This window comes from Nanorana parkeri, unplaced genomic scaffold, assembly GCF_000935625.1.
Source record: "Nanorana parkeri isolate BGI_ZX_2015 unplaced genomic scaffold, ASM93562v1 scaffold277, whole genome shotgun sequence".
NCBI lineage: Eukaryota > Metazoa > Chordata > Amphibia > Anura > Dicroglossidae > Nanorana > Nanorana parkeri.
The window spans coordinates 1,290,575-1,313,936 of record NW_017306545.1 but is presented as its reverse complement, the minus strand read 5'-3'; the positions used below and the strand labels follow the sequence as shown (position 1 = coordinate 1,313,936).

Below are 23,362 nucleotides of genomic sequence, written 5' to 3'. Positions count from 1 at the left end.
GCTTTGATAGGTGTATAGTAAACACCTTTAGGAATTTCTTTCTTTGCAATTCATCCCGGTGAACAAAACCGCGTGTACTTTTCCTCCTTGCTGAAGGGGCCTATGCAGAAGGGCTTATAGGGATTTGTATTTGGAGTAATTGGACCTATTTTATCCTGACTTACTGTATATATTTACAGTAGAATGCATGTTGGGCTGAGATCCCCAAAAGGTTTCACTCCTAGTGTCTACAGGCACAGGCAGTCAATGGCCATCGCTTCTCATGATTTTGATTTATATTTTTCTTTTTTTTTTGTTATCTTTAGTTGTGGTTTGTCCAGTTGGACAGGTTTTCAGCCGCCTGGTATTGTTTGAATGGAATGGTTTGTAAATGCAAATCTGATTTTAGTTGGGGCTTTCCAGCATGTTCTCGTTTTGGGACTAGGGTTTTTGGACCCCTTTTTTATAAATATCCAAAGAACCCATTTGTTGGTTTATTATTGCAGGCTGTTTTTAAGGGGCCTGTTTCCCAGTTCTCTTTTTTTAATGGGGAATTCATTTCTATTATTTTGCAATTATACGTCAGTTATTGTAGTAAATTGCAGGAAAGGCTGACTCTTTTCTACTTCAGAAAGCAGTTAGAGGGATTAAAGGAGTGGTGGTGCTGATTCATATCTTTTAAAGGGACTCTCACCATTGTCACCACTGTCACTTTACAAAGCTCATCTGTAAACTAAAAGCATTTATAAACTAGCAACCCTTTATATACAAAAGCTGTCAGTTCTCTGCTCCCCTGCTGCTGCAAGGATTACACTTTTGCGCGTGTAGAATACATTCTTCCCCTCTGGCTGTTGTTGTCCATCTTTACTTACAGTATATGTCATCATAGGTCATATAAGCCTGTGGGAGAAACCACAGTGGACAGCGTGGGACATTTTATTGAATGCTTGCAGAGGCTGGAGATACAAGGCTCAACACATGCCCGCCAGAAAGATTTATATAGAAAGGTATATGTATGTATGTATTAGGGATGTCCCGATGCCACTTTTTCAGGCCCAAGTACAAGTACATCCCCTCATGTACTTGCCGATACCAATTACCGATACTTTTTCTTAAAGGGACAGGTGACTTTAAATGATCCATAGTACAACTACATGTTATGTACTATGGATCATGGTTTAACCTATTCATGTTAGAAGTGGAGAATTGTAACTATTGCTGGAGTGTAGTGGGGGTGTATGCTGTATATATGTACTACATATACATTACACACGTCCAGTACACTATAGCAATAGATTTACAGCCAGCCCCCTTCATAGCGCAAGCTTCGGGGCATTTTGACAAGTACAACTACTTGTCAAAATGCCCTGTATCGGCCCCGATTCCGATGCTAGCATGGGTATCGGGACATCCCTAGTATGTATGTATATACAGTGAGGAAAATAATGATTTGATCCCCTGCAGATTTTGTAAGTTTGCCCACTTACAAAGAAATGAAAGGTCTATAATTTTTATCATAGGTGTATTTTAAATGACGGAGACAAAAAATCAACCAAAAATCCAGAAAAAACATATTATAAATTGAGTTGCAGTTCAGTGAGTAAAGTAAGATTTTTAATCCCCAAGCAAAACATGACTTAGTGCTTGGTGGGGAAACCCTTGTTGGCAAGCACAGAGGTAAGACGTTTCTTGTAGTTGGTTACCAGGTTTGCACACATCTAAAGAGCATGGAGCATGGAGTCGGCTTCCCGGCCAATCGGGAATCCTGTCATGTGTGATGACTCCCCACCTGGCTTCCTGATCTTCTAACCCACTGCCTGCTGCACATGCATGGTACATTGTGCACTCCTACACTCTGTTACATTGCAAAAATGCCTAGTACTTAAACTGTGCAAGACGACCTTGAGGTTTACGTCATTCACTCATAGGCCTATAGATGCAGAAAGAACTTGCCAACTGCAGGGAATGTTTTCTGGAAAAGGCACTGGCAGCTATGGAATGACAAGAGGGTGAAGATGCACAATGAGAACAGTACAAAGAGGTTTATTCACATTAGAGGAGATGTATTGGGAGTGTCAACTATATACTTTTCCCAATACTTGGAGCCGGTGTGGACACTGAAGCTGTTGCACTCCAGCTCTGTACCAAAAGCTGTGGGATAATTTAACTGCTGATGACTTAGTTTACGGTCTTCTCCCTGTAGAGAGTAGTGACTATGCCCGCTCCCTGTAGGGATTCCCCCCTCCCCTCTCTCTGTTCCTCCAGCTCTCATTGGAGGGACAGACACAGGGCTGGGTGTAGCTGGCTCTGGCTCTACAGGGGCAGTCAGCTGTCAATCCTTGTTGGGATCCATCCCGACTGCAGCGGGACTATGCGTTTGGTGAACTCATACCGATGTGCAGTTGTGTACTAGTTGTGTATGCAGTATTATATAGATGTAGTTAGTCAGGTTAAAAAAGACACAAGTCTATCGAATTCAACCAATGGAAGAAAAAAAATATTAAGATTCCACAATTTGGATACATCTCATGCCGTCTCTTAATGTAGTTATGCAACTCTGCTCAGACAAGGTTGGATGGAGGATGTCTGGAAGTGATTTATGAACAGTCCTAATTAACCTGTTTGCCTTTGCTCACTGAATTAGACCACTTCACCTTCAGTTATTTGTTTGCCAATGTGAGGCAGAGACGAGCGTGTTAAACCTTTTTTTAGTTGCGAGTGAATGTAAGGCCACGTCGATGGTTAGAGTTATGCTGTTATTCTGGTTTCAGAAATATATCGCAGTGAAGCATGTGTTGCATGTTAAAACACACAGTACCTTTTTTTTTTTTTTTTTTTTTTTTTTTTAAACCATATTGCATTCTCTTACCATGTGAATAACAGCTGAAAAACCGGATTAGGCCATGTGGGTTTCAGATTATATAGGAGCAGCGGGAACACCAAGTTTTTGCAAAGCATTTGTGTAGCTTGCGGCAAGCTTCGTGCAGCCTTCTTGAAGCCTTTAAAGCACCCCTCAGCTCCATTTTGGGAATGTTAAACATAGACCTTTAGGCCACACTCGCACCTATATCTTTAGTTGCAATTGGGGATACCTGCATCAAGAACTTACGATTGATGTATCCAGGGATAGTGATTTGATTCTTAACTACCTAATCACATATGATTACATGTAGTCTGCCAGCATTCAAGTGCAGCGACTGACACCCGATTATTAGCTTCAATGAGTGACAGTTGTATTATATATACACTGTTTCACGATTGCTTGACACGGAGGTGACACCATATGATCCTTACCGTTATCTAATTTCCTGAAGGGCATTTAGTGCTGTACACTTCATTACACCATTATTCTGTAGGCTTTTAGCCTGAGTTCAGCAGCTTTTTTCCTTTTTGGTTTTAGAAATGTTAGCTCAAGGGGTTAATATTTATTTTAAATTTTAATCCATCTTAATTTAGTTTTACTATTTCCGTTAGCGCAAGTTAGTTTGGTTCACATTGAGTGACAGTTGCTGGGTGTAAGTGGCAGTTTAGGGATTCCCTCTAGGGGAAATGCAAGTTCCTGACACAGGAATCCCTAATCGCACCTAAAGATATGGCTGTGAATGGGGTCTAAAGAGGAACTTTATCCTTTTTTATTTAAAATGACAACAAAGGTACCTTTTGGAAATGTTTAGCAATGACAATCTACAAACAGATACTTATAACATACTTAATTTTTGTTTTCCTCCCCATTCTTCTCACAGTGGCCATTTACTAAGGGCAGATTAATCCATCTCCTTTACTTCCTGGAATCTGACACATGTGACTAGTGACCATGCACATTATCTCGGGGGGAAATGCCTTTCCCTTAGATCTCATGATATTTCTCAGCAATGCGATGTAACCTTCCCAGGATGCATCTCTTAGGCATGGGCTACATCACTAGTGCCTAAGATGACCAAGAAGTTGTAAAACAGTAATTGTAAGTAAAAGCAAATTATGTTTGTTTGGCGAATGAAAGTAAGATGATTTCATATCAGCATGCAGAGTTGCATACTGATGTGATTTTTCGTGAAAGGGGGGAAAGGTTGCTTAAATGGAGGTATGAATGTCACTTTAAACAAGCTTTAAATTGCACCTTCACCCCCTTTGACTAAAGATCACAATAACATTCTGCTCTACACGCTGATCTGAAATTATCTCACATTCATTAGCTAAACAAACATATTTTTTTATTTTACTTACATTTTTTTTGTCCTAGTCACTTGTCCTAGTCACATGTGCCAGAGTTCCAGGAATAGGGCTAATAATCTGCCCTTTTGTTAAAATGGCCACTGCCAGAAGACTGGTTAAGAAAATAAGGTATGCATGCAAAGAATACAAAGCCTGCATCTAGAAGTATCTGTTTGTAGATTGTCATCACTAAACAGTTATAAATGTCTCTTTGTTATTTCTTTAACCCCTTCATGACTGAGGCTTTTTTTTTCATTTTTTGTACCCATGTTATATTACACATTTTAGGCCTGAAAATTACTTAAAACCCCCCAACATTATATATTTTCTGAATGCCAAGACCCTATAGAATAAAATGGTGGTAGTTGCAAATTTTTATGTTGCGCAATATTAGCACAACTCCTTATTAAACCCCAATATTTAGTGAAAAATTTAATTAAATGCCCCAAAACACAACAAAATACCCATTTTTTTTGATGAAATATAAAAGATGAGGTTACAGTATGGGGAAAAACACTGACCCCATAGTTCTCCTTTAAGTTGCACTGAAGCTTATTAAATCCTGCCAGCATCTTGTGTGAAGTGACAGTCAGCGCTCCCATTAAGATTTGTGTTTCAAAAGCTTTCCAAAAGATCTGCAAATGCTTTGTACAAGGTCCCTGTGCACACTGCTCTTATACAAACCGAAGCCTGTGTGAACTAGGCCTTAAAGTTTTTTATTGCAATTTTGGTAAAAGTACAAAAAGTGATTATCCTATATTAAGATTATAGAAACTACACTTCCGTTCTTTTTATATTTTTATCATCATCATCTTGAGGTCTAGTGACCTAAAACTAAATGTGTACTTGTTTTTTTGCACAGCTTCATTAAAAAAATATTTTCTAGAGACATCATCTCTTTCTTGTTATGAATTAAAAAAAAACTACCCCAATGCGCTTCTGTGCCGCCTCATGTGACTTAAAGCCTTGGTATTACAACACATGGCCTCTGGCTATCATAAGCACTGGATCTTTTGACTTTAGAGATTCTTGTTTTCAGTCAGATAGACCTTGTCTGGTTGATGTAGTGACTACAAACGCGACTAATCAGATTTATTTAGTCACATATGGGACTTCTACATAAACCTTTCCTGTTCCGTTTGACTTTTCTTTTATCACAGCTAGAGTTACATTATAATAAAGATGGCCATGCACTGGTTGGATTTCGGGTCCATCAGTGCACAGCCAACAAAAGCCTTTTAATTTATTTATTTTTGAGTTGACTTCTGTCAAAGGAGGTGGACTGAAAAGCCAATCGGCTGCAGTCACTGACCCGGTATTCTGACAACAACACACCCTTCGCTGTCAGACTACAGTGGCCCAGCGGGCCTTGGAGATCAACAAGAAAAAATGCCCAGTGTGATGCCATCTTGGCTCTGAGCCAGTCAGGCTGTATTGCTTTTTCATAGGAATGGCCTCATCAGTGGGCTTCTTCTATTTATTGTCCAGCCAGGAGTTGAGGAGCCTTCTCAATCAGGCTGTATTGCTTAGCTGCAGCTTGTTCTGTAGACTGGTCTGGTATGTGGTTGTGCTGGGTGGCAAGGGTGCCAGGATCACAAGACCTTGCTGAACAAAATATAAGATATGTAAAAATATAAATGCATATATTTAAAGCGCGTGTCAAGCTATGTCTTTAAAAAAAAATCCACATCTTTCCCAAAAAGCATCCTCCTCAGTCCTGCACCACTGGTCCCTTTCAGGCAGAATGATGTGCAGCATCTTTTAACCCACTATCTGTAAACAAAGTACATCATGGACAACACCTCCAGGGGATACTCCCACACTTCTGAGAGGTACAGCCAGAGTCTTATCAGTCATGCAGTGCCATCAAGGAGTGTGTGATTGGTCTTTCCATAAGTCACGTCCAATGTGAAGAGGCCCTGTCAAAGTATAATTCGTGTATCTCTACAATCAATCAATAGGATCAGTTCCTGTTATATGGAATAAACGGTATATTCTTTGATAGCCAATAATGACACCTGTTCTGGTGACGACTTTACAGGAGGTGATGCCCCGTTAGTTTCCAGAGTTTTCATCTAACCTCAGGATACCAATAGTATCAACTGGTCTGTTGTAGGGCTGCAGCTAATGATTATTTTCATAATTGATTAGTTAGCCAATTTATTAACATCGATTAATCTAATAAAATGCACAAATGCACCGTTTATAGACATAAAGTTTACTTCAGAATAAAAGGTATGCAAATTTTTTGAAATCGCACTCCACTGGAATGCAGGGCATTGCAGTTCCGTGCGTTCCAGTGCGGGCGATCACACTGCAGACAGGAGGTGCATTTGGGATCCATTGAAATGACTGGCACAGCAACGCTCCTCCTACAACAAAATTTGTCAGGCTGAAACTGAAAATGACTTTTCCCATTTTTTTTTTTTACTAATTGTATGTATTATATTAGACATTTTAATTCGTTTCATGGATTTAAATAATGTAAATGGTAAAACTCTTAGCCAATATAATACCCAACCTTTTATTTAAAATAACACACCCAAATGTTTTATTTTATTTTAGTTTTAACTTTATTTTTTTTCATTTTGTTTGCATTTTTTATTTTTATTTAACTTTAAAAAAAAAAATGTTTTATTCTTTTAAATTTTAGTTTATTACATTTTTTGTGTGCTTTTGGATATTTCAAATTGCATTAGTAGGCTGGCTGTTGAACCCGCCCACTGCCTGCTGTCAATCAGCAGAGGAGGGACCTGAAGGAGAAAATTGAATTTTAAAATGTCCAATAGCGGTAGTGGAGGCATGTGAGGCAGAGGAGGCACTGGGCGGCAGAGAAGGACCGGGACGGCAGCGGAGGAATACAGTCACAGCGGTCTCTCCTCCCTGCTGGTGCTGGCTGCAGTGGTCTGTGTCCCCACTGCCTCTGCTGATACAGGCATGGAGAGCAGTGGGGATCGAAAGGGAGATAGACCGCTACATCCAGTACCAGTTGGCAGGAGAACGGAGCAGCAGAGTGGCAGCAACTAATCTAAAAGCAACTAATCGATGATGAGAATCCTTGCCAACGATTCTCATTATCGATTATAATCCATTTAATCGATTTCGTTGTTGCAGCCCTGTTCTGTTGTAAGTATTGACAGATTCTGAATAAAAGTGCAAGAATGGGTGAACTGTGAACTTTTGTGTGTAAATGCCCTTTTATGTTTCCCATAAAATTTTAGACATGTAGGAGGAAAGGCTGTTGTACCATGCCACTCCTGTGTAGTCATGACTACAATCAGCAAGTCAAGTTTTTATGGTTCTTCCTTTGTGGGCTATTTTTATCTAACCTTTTCTCTGTCCTTTGTAGAAATGAAGACTTAAAACAGATGTTGGAAAGCAGCAAAGATTCATCCAAACTGGAGGCGATGAAAAGGATCATCGGGGTATGGTTAATTTTCACGTCAGTCCGCTACATCTGAACCCTATGGATGTGTGAACGTCATGCTGATTTAACTATTGTTTAAATGCCATTGTCCACATTTTCACAGAATATCGTGTATTTTCTTGTAGTGTTATACTGACTTTGCTGTTTTATGCTGTCTTGGCAAAAGCAAAGGAATTACTTTCCCAATACTGTGGGAGCAAAAGAGTTTCTTTAAAGCCTCCCCCTTTCAGGCCCCCCGCTTACCTGAAAGTGATATCCAATCACATAAGGTGATATACAGTCACTAATCTATGACTTGCTTCTTTTTTATGTTTTTCTAGATGATTTCAAATGGAAAAAATGCCTCTGAGCTGTTTCCTGCTGTTGTTAAAAATGTTGCCAGCAAAAATCTTGAGGTAAGCCAAATAAATGTAGTTTTGTTGTAGGCAGAACGACGGATCTTTTAGACTGCTTGATGCTTTATACTTTCTAAATATTGCTGCGTTAAGGAGCAGGAGGAACAGTAACGAGGAACCACGTCAGTTACTTGTTTATGAAACTTGTTTGTGGCATACCAGTCAGGGAAAATAATGTCACCAAGTGTCACAGACATCTTCATAACTTTCTTATTTCTTTTCGTTATAAGGAATAGTTCAGCCTCGGAATGCTTTTTTCCAATATACATTATGTGCATCGCTCCAATCAATCAAATATGTAAAACACTGGAAACGTCAATAATTATGTTCAAAACAATCAAACTTAATGTGCATCAACTTATGCATAAAATCACAATAAAATAACAAAAAAGGACAAGTACCTATTACCCATGTAAACAAAGTGCACCAAATAATGAACAGTCTTTGTCAGCTTTTCAGTGAACACATAATTCCACATTAGTGAGTAATATCCTGTGCTATTATAAACAGTCTTTATCACCTTTTCTGCAACTAAATATCCAGTGCAGATAATATTTATATAGACTCTGCCACCTCAGCGATCTTCAGGTGTACCCTCACCTTTTAAGATGGACCTAGGTTCATACACCAAAGGTCATGCAGAGCTCTTATGCAACCATCAGCTTTCCCCAAGACTCTCCCTCTGCTGGTTTCCTTTTATTCTCAGGCACTCTACCAATACAGTGCTGGATACATCTCAAAATAAAATAAAACAAACCTCCATAGTTTAACTTTGTATATTTATTATTAGAAGTAAGAAGAATGCACTCACATTAGGAGGGCAAATACACAGCGCATAGATATTGGCATGAACACAGCTAGCAGGATCTCTGGCGGCCACTCCGCCCAGTATAATGATGTCACAGCTCCTCCCACCTGACATGTATCACCCACAGGACTTTCTCAAGGGCTGGCTTTTTTCCAATGCTCATCCCACGGCTTGCAGATAGACTAAGCTACATTCATGTAATACAGACACACTGACTAGCTTGGTTTAGTCTGGTTTGTTAAGGCCAAGGTTTTAGGCTCCTCGCTGGTAAAGGTTTACCCGATGAATTGACAAAGCAGACCTTTTACCCCCTTTCACTAAATCCACATCAGTATACAGCTCTGCATGCTGATATGAAATCATTTTATATTCATTAGTTAAATAAACATATTTTTATTTTACTTACAGTTTCTTTTTTTCTACTTCCTGGTTGTCTTGGGCATTAGTGATGTAATGTGTCCAAGCATTGCATCCTGGGAAGACATCAGCAGAGCATTGCTTGGAAATCTCATCTGTGATCTCATGAGATCTCAGTAATTGGCATGTTCCTCCCCTGAAATGGTATGCATGGTCACATGTCCTAGTCACATGTGCCAGAGTTCCAGGAAGTAAAGGGAGCTATATTAATTTGCCCTCAGTAAAAATTACCACTGTGAGAAGAATGGGGAGGAAAAGAAAAGTACGGTATGCAAAGAATACAAAGCCGGCAATTATCTAGGACTATGTGTTTGTAGATTGTCTTTCCTAATCATTTCTGAAGGTGTCTTTGTTGTTATTTTGGAAGATATGGGTAAAGTTCCTCTTTAAGTTGCACTGAAGCTTCCTGAATCCTGCCAGCAGCTTGTGTAAAGTGACAGTCAACACTCCCATTAAGATTTGTGTTTACAAATTCCTAAACTGGAGCTGACGGGGAACAAAGCTCTGCAAATGCTCTGTAAAAGCTTCCTGTGCACACTGCTCTTATACAAACCGAAGCCTGTGTGAACTAGGCCTTAACGTTTTATTGCAATTTATTGCAATTTTGGTAAAAGTAAACAAAAGTGATTATCCCATAATAAGATTAGAGAAACTACAGTTATGTCATCTAAAAAACATTTTATTTCCTTGAAGCCAGTTTCTTTGAGTGCTTTGCGTTTTAGTATGCCTTTTTTTTTATGATGTATAAACTACATTTATTGTTATTATCATCATTAGGGATGTACCGATATTAGTAGAAGTCTGTGTTTGTAGATTGTCATTACTTTTCTAAAGGTGCCTTTGTTGTCATTTCACAGATATGAGTAAAGTTTCTAATTATGTTGGCTATAGGTGAAAGTAGGCTGTTATTTGAAGTTCACTGGTGAAGACATTAAACCAGTTATAAGGCGATTAGTTGTTCATATCAATATCTGCAAAATAATTGTACACAGTATGTAGAATAATTGATGAATATGAAAAGAATTAGGCTAAGTTCACACCTAGACGATTTATCGTGCAAAACACAGATTCCCATTGAAGTCAGTGGGGTCTGTTCACACTGTTGCGTTGTCGCGCTGCCAAAATCACCTAGCGTGCAAAAAGGTGTAGGAGCTATTTTCGGCAAGTAGTGGTCCTATAGCTCATCAGGTCAATCGCCTAGGTGTGAACCTAGCCCTAAATCTTTTTTCGTTCATTGGTGAGAGTAAATCGGAGAGAGATATGGTCTCTATTTGCAGCAATACACTTATTTATTCTGTAACACATTACATTGAAAATATTTTCAATGCTTTGCTATCACTAACATTTTATAAAGCACCAACTTATTCCACATCACTATACATCAGATAATTCATTGATGCAATTCCAAATTCTAAACAAACATGCCACAAAAATATACAGGGAGAAAAGTTCAATCCAAATGGTGGGGGAGTTTTTGATACAAAAGGCAAGGGAGAAGTGGCTCCAATAACTAAATTGTTCGAGGTGACTGACATGAGTGAATGACTAGGGTAGTGAGGTGTATGGATAGACCATTTTGAAGTTTTGGGGGTACTGTTTAAAACCCAATTCAAATTGGAAGGTCAGGGGAAACCTGATTTATGAATCGCTTTAACAGCAAATCACAGAAACAATGACTGCATTTTATTCCATGGATGTTTGGAGGCTGGTGAACATACTGGCACAGAATGGCAGAATATGTGGAGTAGAGGGAGAAAATATCTTGCCGCATTCAAAAGATTGGAGAGGTGAGAGGAAACCAGTCAGGAAGTTGTTGCAGCAGTAAAGACCAGGACTAAATCTTTAAATGGTTTTGTAGTTCGGTTTGTATGTATTTGGGAACTGTTGTAGATGTGAGAAACACTTTTTGAACCTGTTCACGCATTCGATTAATGTAGTGCAGAGGCGAAATGAATAGGACTGATAACACTGCACAGGACACCACTGGATTTCTGGCAAGATTAGCAAAGATCTCTTATTGAACAGATAAAACAAAGCACTTCCAATGCTATATTTAACGAAAAAAAAGTGAAGCAAATAAGAATAACCTATAAATATAAGTTTTAATTAGATAAGATGCGCTTTAACTGGTCAGCCATTACTGATATAGCACTATTTTCCTTTCTCTACAGGTATTGCCTAAATATGTTGCCAAGATTGGTAGCTTAAGGGCTTGTTCACACCATGTCCGGACCATAAAGTTTTTCATCTGCACCTAAAAATGCATTCCAGTGTATTCCTATGGTATTTCTGGGCTCTGTTCCGGTGCCGGGGGGAAAAATGCTGCATGGACCGCCCCTGAAAGTCCATTTTCAGGTTAAAAAAACAAACAAACAAAAATGCACTGGCATGCATAAAAAACGCACTGCATTGCGTTTGAGAAAAACGTCTATATCTGGTCTGGACATGATGCGAACAAGCCCTAAAAGTCAGATTCTTATACGTTATCAGAGAGCATCTTCCTTTTGTCCTGATCCTCTATTCAAAGCTGGCACCTTAGAGTAGGCATGAGTCCAGCTCATCACTGTGCACAGGCTAAAAAAGAAAAGAACTTGCATGCCTTTACATTATCATTATAACTGAATCAATCATCTACTACTAACAGTAGAGTTTAGTCCAAAAGGGAATGTTTACCAAATTACTGAGTTAAAATAAAAGTTTAAGTTTATATAAAATGATTTTTTGGGGGTTATATTGCTTTATTGTTTCTTGCTGTACCAAATAGATTGAAAACCCATCTGTAAGTTGGAAGCAAGCAGGAGTAGTAAAATAGCAGCGTAAGGAAAGACAGACAATGCTTTTGATTCGATAAGTGACCCTAAACGCAGGAGTTAAATCTTAAAAATGCATCCAAGTACCTTAAAAGAGAACTATGGGGTAACCTTTTTATCCCATAGTTCTCTTTAAGGTCACCAGAGGACATATACTAACCTCCTCCGGTGACCCAAAGCTCAGAATATAGTGTGCTATCGCCCGCGATATGCTGAGAGCGCCGCAGCCGGGACGGATCCCAACAACTGTCGTGATCCACCCAGCTGGCTGATTGACAGCGGGCTCTGCCTATCTAGAGGCCGAGCCACTGTACCTGCCGCCTCCCCCATCCATTCCTCCAGTCAGCGCTAGAGGATCGGAGAGGTGGGGGAATCCCTGCAGGGAGCCGAGTCGACGTGTGACAGTTTCAATGTCACATGTCGGCTCTAACTATGAGGATGAGTGGAAATCACTTGCCTCATAGTTCTCCTTTTAACTATTAACAAAGATGTATCGTATTTCTGTATCACTCGGCTGAAGATCCTCAAATCATCTCTGATTTGGTGCTGACACTGTCCTTCCTTCTGGAGGGTGGCTACTTTACAACACACACAGGGACCATGGGGAACAAAAGTAGCCACCCTCCAGAAGGAAGGACAGTGTCAGCACCAATTCAGAGATGGTTTGAGGATCTAGCCTACAGAGTGATACACAAATAGGATACATTTTTGTTAATAGGATAATTGAATGCATTTCTAAGATTTAACTCCTACGTTTAGTGTCACTTTAAAATAATACACTTTCTTCTTTTTCTTATACAATTGTGTACATAAATGTGTGTGCTAATATTACCTGAATGTGCATGTTTATACATGGATCACCCCTGACCCCAGCAAAATTAATATTTTTCTTGGTAGAAATGTAGAAATCAGCCAGAGATAATCCAAAATGTATCTTCTCCGCTTAGGTAAAGCTAACTGTAGATTAAAAAAGAAAAAAAAAAGTTTTTCTTCTGGTTTTTTTTGTGTTTCATGGTTCCCTTTGTTCCCTTGAGTGATCGCAAAGCGAAAAAAATAAAAATCATGGGTAAAAATCATTCGAGCACATTCCTTGTCCTTAATGATTTAAATGCTATTTATCAAACGCTGTCCTGTGAATTTCATATTTGGAGCCCAAGCTGCTCTAGTCCTTGTTGGGCTACGTACCAGATGTTAGCAGATGACAAAGGATGCAGAGTGTGACCCTGCATCGTGCTGGTGGTACAGACAAAAATCAAAGGTTTAGTCAATATGTCATGAAGTTTGATGTACTAGCATTGATAAACTAATTAAACAGACCTTCCTGTGTTGCCCGGGACTAATGCGGCCCCGTTGTGATTAGTTTCACAGCCAGGCATGTAGTACGGCTGAATGGCAGTAAGTGCAGAGAGAGTGGTGTAGTCACGCTTCTCTAAGCGCTCCCTTATCTGGGCTCAGAGTGGTTTCAAGCAAAGGAGCCATTCTCAGCAACCCGCTGCCGTTCAGTGCACAGGCCTCTTGTGGTCAGTATTGATTTGCTCTAATCTAAAGCAGAACAAGGACAAGTGTTGTATTTTGAAACCTTCTGTGATTTAATATTGTTATGTCTTTTGCCCCAGCAGCCACAAAAGTGCCTCTCTGGAGATTGAGAGTATATAATTTTGTTTTAAGTCAAAAGTTTGAAAATGTTCTGTGTTGACACGTTGAACACACAGAGCATTAAGACGGAGGCTCTTCTTAAGTGTTGATGTGGCCACCTGTTTTCCTCTTTATACCATTCAACAAATCAACGTGGATTTTTTTTTTTTTTTTTTACACTCCACTGAGCTCCACTTGAGATACGTTATTGCTGGTGTGTCGTTTTTAAAAAAAACAAACTTTTTTTGTCTGGGTAATTTAATTTTTGTTCTCCACATTTCTTAGATAAAAAAGCTGGTGTATGTTTACCTGGTACGGTATGCGGAGGAACAGCAAGACTTGGCTCTCTTATCTATTGCCACTTTTCAGCGTGGTTTAAAAGTAAGTTTCTTCTCTCCACCTCAAGCTAAATTTTAAGAAAATAAAATAATGTATATGATTCATCAACTAGAATGCATTGAATGTGCACTCAAGAAGACCCATAGGCTATAAAGGAACATTTAAGAATTTGTTGGTAGTGTTTATGTATAGTTACAAAAAGTTTACTTGCATATATCCCTGACGCATACATATACATATGCCAAGGAAAATCTTTACAAAATCTATCCAGCAAAAATCACATTATGTATGTTTGAATGTATGTTGGATACTGTAGATATACGGGGCTGTGCCTGTAATGAGGGAGTCGCCTCAGGTAGCATCTCAATCCTTTACGCCTCAGATTATACTATATGTGCTTTAACCCCTCAATGTATATGCAGTTACATCTCAGTCATCAAACTTATGCATATACACATTAACTCTGTAGTGCTGTGCCTTCAATTCGATGTATAAAAAGTTAGTGACCAGTTTCCAAACTGCAGACTGAAGTGAATGCTGGTGAAGTAAAGAACCAACCAGTAGGGGGGGTGCTAAATGTATGTGATTCATCAACTAGAATTAATTATTTACTTGCATATAACACACACACACACACACACACACACACACACACACACACACACACCAAAAGTCGCATTACATGTGTTTGTATGTATGTTGTGTACTGTATATATACAGAGCGGTCCCCATAATGAGTCTGTCACCTCTGGCAGCATCTCATTGGGGGGCAGCAGGTGTGTGGGGGTCGGCAGATGGGCAACCATCGTTGCTAAGAGCTCTTAATAACCTGTGACACTCTGTCCGGCTTCCCGCCTTGCTGACTGATGCCATTGGTTGGCATTGAGTTGAGCAGGACACTATGGGTGGCAAACAGTGAAGTTAGTGAGCTGGCCGTGACCGGTCAGAGAGCTGCTGACAGCACGGCTCTAACACAGCTGCCCGTCCTACCGCATCCACAAAGCCCTAAGGCCCTGCTCACACCAGGGCGATTTGGCTGCGCGGATTTGCCAACATAAACGATGCAATCCGAACTGCCTCCAGCTCGAAGGCCCTTTTTTGCCACGCTGATCAGCGTGGTTTCCATACTGCTTTCAATGGAGCCGCGCAGTTATGGGCGTTTTTAATTGCGTTTCAGCGCTGAAACGCAATTAACACCCAAAACCGCCCTTTTAAAATCCGGGCAGAAACCGCGCTGTTCCGCAACCGCCCTGGTGTGAATGGGACCTAACAGCAGCATCCCCCTCATACACTGGGGACTAATGGGGTTAATGTACATATTCTATGCGCTAAGCACTGAAGGGTTAATGACCATTCGCAGGAGATTGTCCACTGTGTGGTTAAGAGAATGGTCACTGAGGGGTTAACAGGCACTCTCTAAAGACTGGTCTCTTATTATTGAAGGGTTTATGCACATACACTGCTGGTTTAGAAACTGTTTAGTGAGTTCTGCATAATGGAGGCGTGAAAAAGCGCGTTTGTGTGTGCTTGGTGTACAAAAGTTAAAAGCCTGTTCTTTGCGCTAGGAGTGGGGTCTCACTGGTAGTTCTTTTTTAGCTAAATTCATCACCTGGAGGCAGAATCACCTAGTGGAATGCTGAAAGTGACCGTTTGACTTTAACACTATATTGCGGGGTAGGCAACCTCGGCGCTCCAGCTGTGGTGAACATGGTCATTTTGCAGTCTTGATCAGTCAATCTAAGAGGCATATAAAGACAGAGACTTTGTTCACACCAGAAATGCAAGTGTTAACGCAAGTTGTACTGTTGTGCTTTGAATTGTAAGCCCTCAGGGGCAGGGCCCTCCTTACCATCTTGTCTTGATTTTGTATTGTGATTGTAATGTCTTCCTTATATTGTAAAGCGCTGTGCAAACTGTTGGCGCTATATAAATACTGTATAATAATACTAATAATTGTGTGCTGTATTAATGTGTAATTAATGGTTTCCTTAATCTGAATGACAAAGTGAAGGTCCGTGCAACCAAAAACGCAGCATGCAGGACTTTTTCCCACTGAAGAACAACACATTGCTATGAACCGGTCATAAGAAAACATTTGCATTTTGGTGCATTTGAAAATGCAGCTAAATGCACGACAACTCATTTTGAGTGAACAAGCCCTAAGGGTCCATTCAAACTATTGTTGCATTTTTATGGTGCACTGTGCTAAGGCAGCCCATCAATTTTGCGTGGGTTAGCAGCACATCATAATGCACAACAAATACACCTGCAGCATTTTGTGCAACATAGCTCACCACAATGCAGTTACCGTACATGCTGTAGGTAAATAATCCTTGTAATGCGGGCAATATTTCGTAGGTTTAATGCACACACACATTTGTTTGTTTTAGGTAAGGTGTGCAGTATGCAGCTCTCAGAGTGGTATTCACATTTGTTTGTAAGTCTTTATAAATTTGCTGTCTTTCTAATATTTACAGTTTTTTATTTTATTTTTTGCAGGATCCCAACCAGCTGATTCGTGCAAGTGCACTGAGAGTCCTATCCAGTATCCGTGTGCCAATTATTGTCCCAATAATGATGCTGGCTATAAAAGAGTCTGCGGCAGACTTGTCCCCATATGTACGGAAGACAGCAGCACATGCCATTCAGAAGCTTTATAGGTATGATGGCCCCACTCCTTGACTAGACATGATGCTTAGCTGTTTCAGCTTGGATACACATCATACCGTAATAGCTTTATGCTTGTATTGTGACTTGAGTCTTGTGATCATGTCTCAGTTTCTAGCTTCCTTCGTAGCTCTGATAAAGTTCTACTAAAGTTTGAACTGCACTAATTCTAAAACCTGGAAATGTTCATTAAAGAAGAACTCTCCCAGTAATGCTTAAACATCTGTCATTCTAGAAATACAGTTGCCTGGCTGTGTTAGGTTCTGTAAGTTTGAGTTTGATTTAATTTGAAACTGGTAGCAAAAATGTAAAGGAATTTTAGGAAAACCTCTTTCTGTCAGGAAAAAAACCACTGGTTCTAGTCTTTCTCTAGTCTTTCTTTCTTTGGGGGTAAGTGTTTTTCCCCCATAGTTCTCTTAAGGGTCACGGTAGGACATATACTAGCGTCCTCTCGTGACTCAAAGTTCAGTATATCGCGAGCTACAGCTCGCGGTATACTGAGACCGCTGCAGCCGGGATGGATCCCGACATTACTGTCGAGATCCACCCAGCTGCCTGAGTGACAGCTGGCTCTGCTTATCTAGAGGCAGAGCCAGCTGTATCCACCCCCTCCCCCGTCCGTTCCTCCACTAGGCACTGGAGGATCGGAGAGGGCAGGGGGAATCCCTGCAGGGAGCAGTGAGTGACGGTCACGACTCTCTGCAGGGATATGATCGAGAAGTGAGCGAGCGACGGTATGTGTTCGCTCACTTCCCGATCTATTGAGCCGTCGTTTGACCGTTTCACTGTCACACGTCGGCTCCAACTATGAGGATGAGTGATTTTCACTCACCTCATAGTTCTCCTTTTAAGTTCTGCTGTAAAAAAATATGAAGCTCTCTGTCAGCACTGACCATAAACTTGTCACTCGTGTGCACATGATCAGATGTGTCCACCATGGGGTTGCCACCTGTCCCGGATTCAGCTGGACAGTCCAGGTTTTGAGTCCTGTATGCGCTGTCTCTGGATTTCAGCTGGCCTGAAACCCGGAAACAGCACATACAGGACTCAAACACCGGACTGTCCAGCTGAATCCGGGACAGGTTACCACCCTAGTCCACCACCACATGTTGATTTCAGACTTAACAGAATGTCAGACTTTAGTAGCATTAACCCAAGTCAGTATGCACTTTTGGTAAGTCTTTCTTGTGAAGAAACCCACTGTCTCTCCAACAAGTGTTCTCTGATGTGTGCCCAGGGTAAGATGGTATTTGGAAAACATGGGTACATGCAAAATAAGCAGAGTGCCATCTAAAATACTTGCACAATATACCTAGAGCTCCCACAGCCCCACAAAATTCAAGACCATGCATAGTCATTTTTTGGGGATAGAGAAGAAAAAGGCTTAAGCTCTGCTAATTAATATTTTGGGAAATTTCCCTTTATTCCCCAGTCATGCAACAGGAAGTTAGAGGGAATCTGCTGAAGTCAAGAGAATTGCTCTCCACGGGAAAGGTGTTCCCATTAGAAGGTTTCCCTTTTCCTCTTATTCTGAGGACAACTCTTACATTTTTAATTCCCCCTCACTTTTTTTCTTTTCATGTGACAATCGTCACTAGTACAAATAGAGGGGTGAATCTCCCCAGTGGGCACAGGGATGAACAGCAATACAAACTTAAGTGGTCTAACCCTTCCTACTCTGTCCAAAACTAAATTTAAAAAAAAAATACATAGAGATACACTTTCAGTCTATTAGTTGATTTGAATGTTATTGGCCCTTTCAGAAGCAGGGACAAAATGGTCAGTCTATATTTAGAGATGAATGATTCTCCCATTATAATCTAGTTTATTTTAGAGCAGAGGTCCTCTTAAATGATATTATGGCTGAAACCTTTGTTTACAAAGTGTTTGGTTTTTTTCGGCCCTTGAATCCTAATCCAGGCTGCAAACCTCATACTGATCACTTTACTCTTGCTGAGGTGCAGTCATCTCAGTAGTGTTATATTTATACATCGATGTCCAGTTATGTTGTGAAATGTATTTTGATAGAAGTAAATTCCAAGGCTTTGTATTTTAAATCAATTTCAGCTTCCTGTATTGACAGCTAATGCATAGGTAGCAAGGGAAGGTCGGTAGCCACTGTGTGGAGAAGGCCCTGTGAGTTAGAACAGTGTAGTTACTGATAAGCCTCCGTCTCTCATCCACAGCAATGTTACATTTACCAACTGTGGAGTGGTTAGTTCTGAGCTTGTTTTCCTGAATCCCTTCTCCAGATTAGTACTTGTATTACCACTCTGCAGCCAGAGAGTTTAGCAGGAGCCATTCCCTTGAACAGAACATGTGGGACATATTCAGAACATTTGTCCTGCTGCATTGTATGGCATTCTTTAGTTGCCAACAGGTCTGCATGAAATGTATTTGATGACTTAGAGGAAGGAGATATGTGGCAACCTTTTCGCTTGGCTGTGAAATCACTCTTGGGTTTGGGGGCCTACCAGATAGTAAAAATACATTTTTGGGAACAAATAAAATTGGTGCTGTCTTGTGAAGGTGCCTGCTATAAAATAATACAATTCCTATATTATCATATGAGGCAGTGTAACATTAAGAGAGATATTGAATGAATATAGCATTTGGCTTTGCATAATTTTAAGCCCTCAGACCATGTGACGGCTCCAACTGCAACCACTACATTTTTATTTTATTTTATGAACTGATCTGTTAAGCTTTATTGTGATTCTACGTTGAATAAGTACAGCCATTACATTAAGGCTAGGCAACTCTAGAGTTGGAGATCTACCTGAAAAACATGGAAAAGATCAAAGATCTCCGGGGTGCAGCGCATAGTGCAGGGGTCAGGAGTAAGTACCCGCAAACAGAGTGCAGGGGTCAGTACCACTACACAAACATCCTAACGACCCCAACTTCCTCTTCCAGAAATGTATTTACCAGACTTTGTAGAACAGGTGTATTTGTTCCACTTCTGATTACTCTGCTTTATTTTTCTAGACTTGATCCAGAGCAGAAGGACATGCTCATTGAAGTAATTGAGAAGCTACTTAAAGATAAAAGCACAGTAAGTTGATTTATGCACTTTTGCTTTATTTAGTGCAGACTTGCTTTAGAACTGATATTTTAAATGCCAGCATGCTAAAGTGTTTATTTTTTATTTTTTTAAGTGTGCTCCTTAGTAAATCCAGTGTATCATTTTTTTTCAGAATTGTAACTCACCTATTCAAATGTAACATGCCTGCAGACATGCTGCAATGGCAGTAAATTGGTGCTTTCACTAATTATATGGAATTATTTTGAAATTATTTATATATGTGTTACTGATATACTCATAGATCATTACTGTATGGAACAACCATAATACTTGTGAAACTGAACAAAGTACCTAATCTTCTGTGGTTCATCTCATAAAGTCAGATCCGTTTTAAAGTTCATCACCCCAGGTGTCTCAAATGCTGGGGTATTCTGATTTACACATCAACTATGCACCCTGGTTTGATTACCTGACCTGTCCCCTCAACCCTAAAAGAACAAATTTACTCATAGTAAACCTCTACATTAATGAATTCCCCCACCCCCCCAGAGTGCTGTACTAAATATCTACCTTACACCCCAATGCAGTGATCTTCAATATGCAATTATCCTATCTGGCTTCTCTTTAGTGCGCATGCTTTACCCCCATTTATTTCTATGGGTGACGCTGTTTCTTGGTACAACTGGACTATGGCTCATCCATAGGAATAATTGGGAACGGTTGCATGCGCAAAAAAAGGAGGAACCAGCAGGATTATTTTTGCAAGAAAGATCGCTGGAGCAGGGAGGAAGGATAGTATTTAACACGACATTCTGCATTTAGGTGGGTGTGTGGGGGAAATATTAAAGTACATTGGTGGACTATAATGATCACAATTTTCCCACCACTATATTGGTTGGTCTCATTGGCCAATTGCGAGACTTGGAAAGTGGGATTAACTAGAGTGAAGCTCTCATCCCAGGAGTTTGGATCGATATGTGTGTGTCACGACTGTACAAGGGATTGCAGACATCTAACATACTGTAATATATTTCTGTGATATTTTTGTGTTAAGCCCATTTCCACCTTTTCAGAGGTATTTTTTATAAAAACATGTCAACAATGTACACAGTGCACATGAAACCTGCAAATGCAGTTGATGTATATGAAAGCCGAAACTTAATTTTTTTTTATTAGCTTTCCTCTTTATATCCGCATGGAAATTTCTGCCTCTGTGCTATGCCAGCAATGGGAAAATAACCCCCACCAGACACCCCCCGGACAGTGTATTGTGTCTAAAGGCACAGCTAGTGTTTAGTGATCGTGTTACAATGGGTGACGGGGAGGGGGAGAGCGGTCTAAAGCCTAACTACCATCCAACCCTGGTGTCCGACTGAATTTCCTGTGGAGAACATTTTCGATCTGTAGGTTTCAGGCCTAATAATGTTAATTAGAAAAATGAAGGAAGCCTGCAATGTGAGTCATGAAGATGTGCACATGTATACATCATCACTGCACCTCTACATTACCACAATAAATGCCAATCACTTACAAAGGTGGAAATGGACGTTAGGGTTTATACTGCTTTCAAATAAGGTATAGGCATTTGCACAAATAAGATGTACTGAATTAAAACTATAAAACATATACATAGAGTTATAAATGTGGGCATATGTACAGAAGAAACTAAGGAATCCAGCCACACATATGCAGTCAAACCAAAACTTTTAGGTATGTACACATTTTCAATTAGTTAACTCTTTGGCTTCCAAATGGGAAATATGAGCTAAAGTAATTTTCCCAATAATATTGCCATTAAATAAATATATAACTATTAGGTATGATCATGCCATAACAGCTGTTGAGCCGCAGAGTGAACTTAATGTGCAGGCTATACGCCTGCTGTGTGCTGATATTGGGAGATGGCTTTGTTTGCACTTCAGAAAAAACAAAACAGTCCCAGTGTTCCCATGCTCATTCCCACCAGAACTGTTTTATGCATTCTCTGAATGTGTGACAGATTCAGATTACGCATTCTTGTGAATGAGCATCACTTGCTAATGTGTGTGTCAGTGTCACACTGTAAACATGTGACCACAAAGAAAATTGTGTCACCACAAATACATTTGACCATTTAAAAAAAATTTTTTTTTACTGTGTGGTCTCAAAATTCCTTAAAGTTATCATTGTCTTTATCTCAGAATTAAAGGGAAAATGTGGTCTACTAATAAAGGGAGAAATCTCTCCATCCACTAAGTATCCAACTAAGAAGTAAATCTGCACAAGCTTTAAAATACTAAAATGTAATGGAATTGTATAGAAGTGCATTTGGAGATGACGTAATAATGGGAAGGTAAAATGTTCTGTGGCACAGCCTTCTAATGGAATTCTTTACATTTTGTAGCTCTTTTGTTGTAGGTCTGGTGTTTCTTTAATAGTAGTCTGTGATTTTTCCCTTCAGTGAATATGTGAAAATGTAGTTGTGCCACGGGGCGGAACCTAGTGTAATTCAGTGAAGCATTAGGTGCCGTCAGAGGTTACGTCAAAGACTTCCTCCTGAGTCATACTGTAGTGAGCAATAATGTAATAAGGTTCCTTCTTATGCTAGCCACACACAGAGTTTGGTATGATTTGTATTCCGGAGTAAAAAATAACAAACTGGTCTTTGATATGTGGAAAGAAATGGAATCTGTGTTTTTGGTTTTTATTGCTGCCCATGTCTTCCCAATAATAATGGTCACAAGAATGGGAAGTGAGTGGAAATTACGCTCCGTTCCTGAGTGGTTGCTAGAACAGGGAATGAGTGGACATTTCTCCCGTGGTGTGACTGGAGTAAAGCTGTCCATACACTGTTCTATTTTTTTTTTTTAATAGAACAGTGTATGACCAGCTTTACTTCAGCCAATTTTATTTTTGAAAAATAGCACAGATTCCTCCATCAATGCTATATGAGCTTTGATCAAGGAATCCTTGCTTTTTCTTTTGTATTCTGACAGTGGCCACTGGCCACTGTCAGAATGCCTGAATAGATCCGGCAGCTCGTTGACGGCTTTGTGAACGCAGAGTTTCCGGCCAGCTCCTTCAATCAGCTGAGCAAGGGATGCCGGCTGTAAGGGTGCCGACAGCTGCACCCATGGGGCAAATTTCTGGGCACCCACTGTACTAATTTTTAAAGATTTGCAAAATGTATGGCCAGCTTTACAGTAGGAACGTTCAACCACACCCTGAAAATGTGTACAGAGTGTAATTCATAGAAAGTGTTTATACAGCTACAACAAAATATTTGACTTCTTCCGGTAGCTGCAATTTGGTTCACTTCCATTTTTTTTATGCTTGTCATTTGACAAAGGGAAATCCATGCTTTTCTTTTTCTTGTGTGTGCTAATGTTACAGCATCTGGTAGATAGTATAGGGGGTCACTGAGCTGAATTACTCAAATGCATGCTTTTTAAAGCAGACCTTCATGCAAGGTTCTCTTATCCTTTTAGGCTTCATTCACACTTGCATCTTTATGTCCCAGTTATGAATGAATGGAAAGTGATTTAAATCACTTCCTGTTCATTCCTGATTGTGGACATAGTAACTTACACTATATCCACAATGTATGAATGAACAGGAACACTCAGTATAGAGGCTTCCTGTTTATTCATAACATGGGCTTCAGAAAAA

General features: G+C 40.0%; 1 protein-coding gene across 1 annotated transcript in view; it reads left to right on the top strand.

The window, feature by feature from the left end:
* Nucleotides 1-23,362, top strand: part of AP3B1 (adaptor related protein complex 3 beta 1 subunit) — a 234,755-nt gene that overhangs the window by 31,673 nt on the left and 179,720 nt on the right. Inside the window, exons 2-6 of the mRNA XM_018557267.1 lie at nucleotides 7,541-7,616; nucleotides 7,939-8,013; nucleotides 13,969-14,064; nucleotides 16,522-16,682; nucleotides 19,678-19,744. Coding sequence (XP_018412769.1) covers nucleotides 7,541-7,616; nucleotides 7,939-8,013; nucleotides 13,969-14,064; nucleotides 16,522-16,682; nucleotides 19,678-19,744 — 475 coding nt within the window. The remainder of the gene's footprint in view (nucleotides 1-7,540; nucleotides 7,617-7,938; nucleotides 8,014-13,968; nucleotides 14,065-16,521; nucleotides 16,683-19,677; nucleotides 19,745-23,362) is intronic.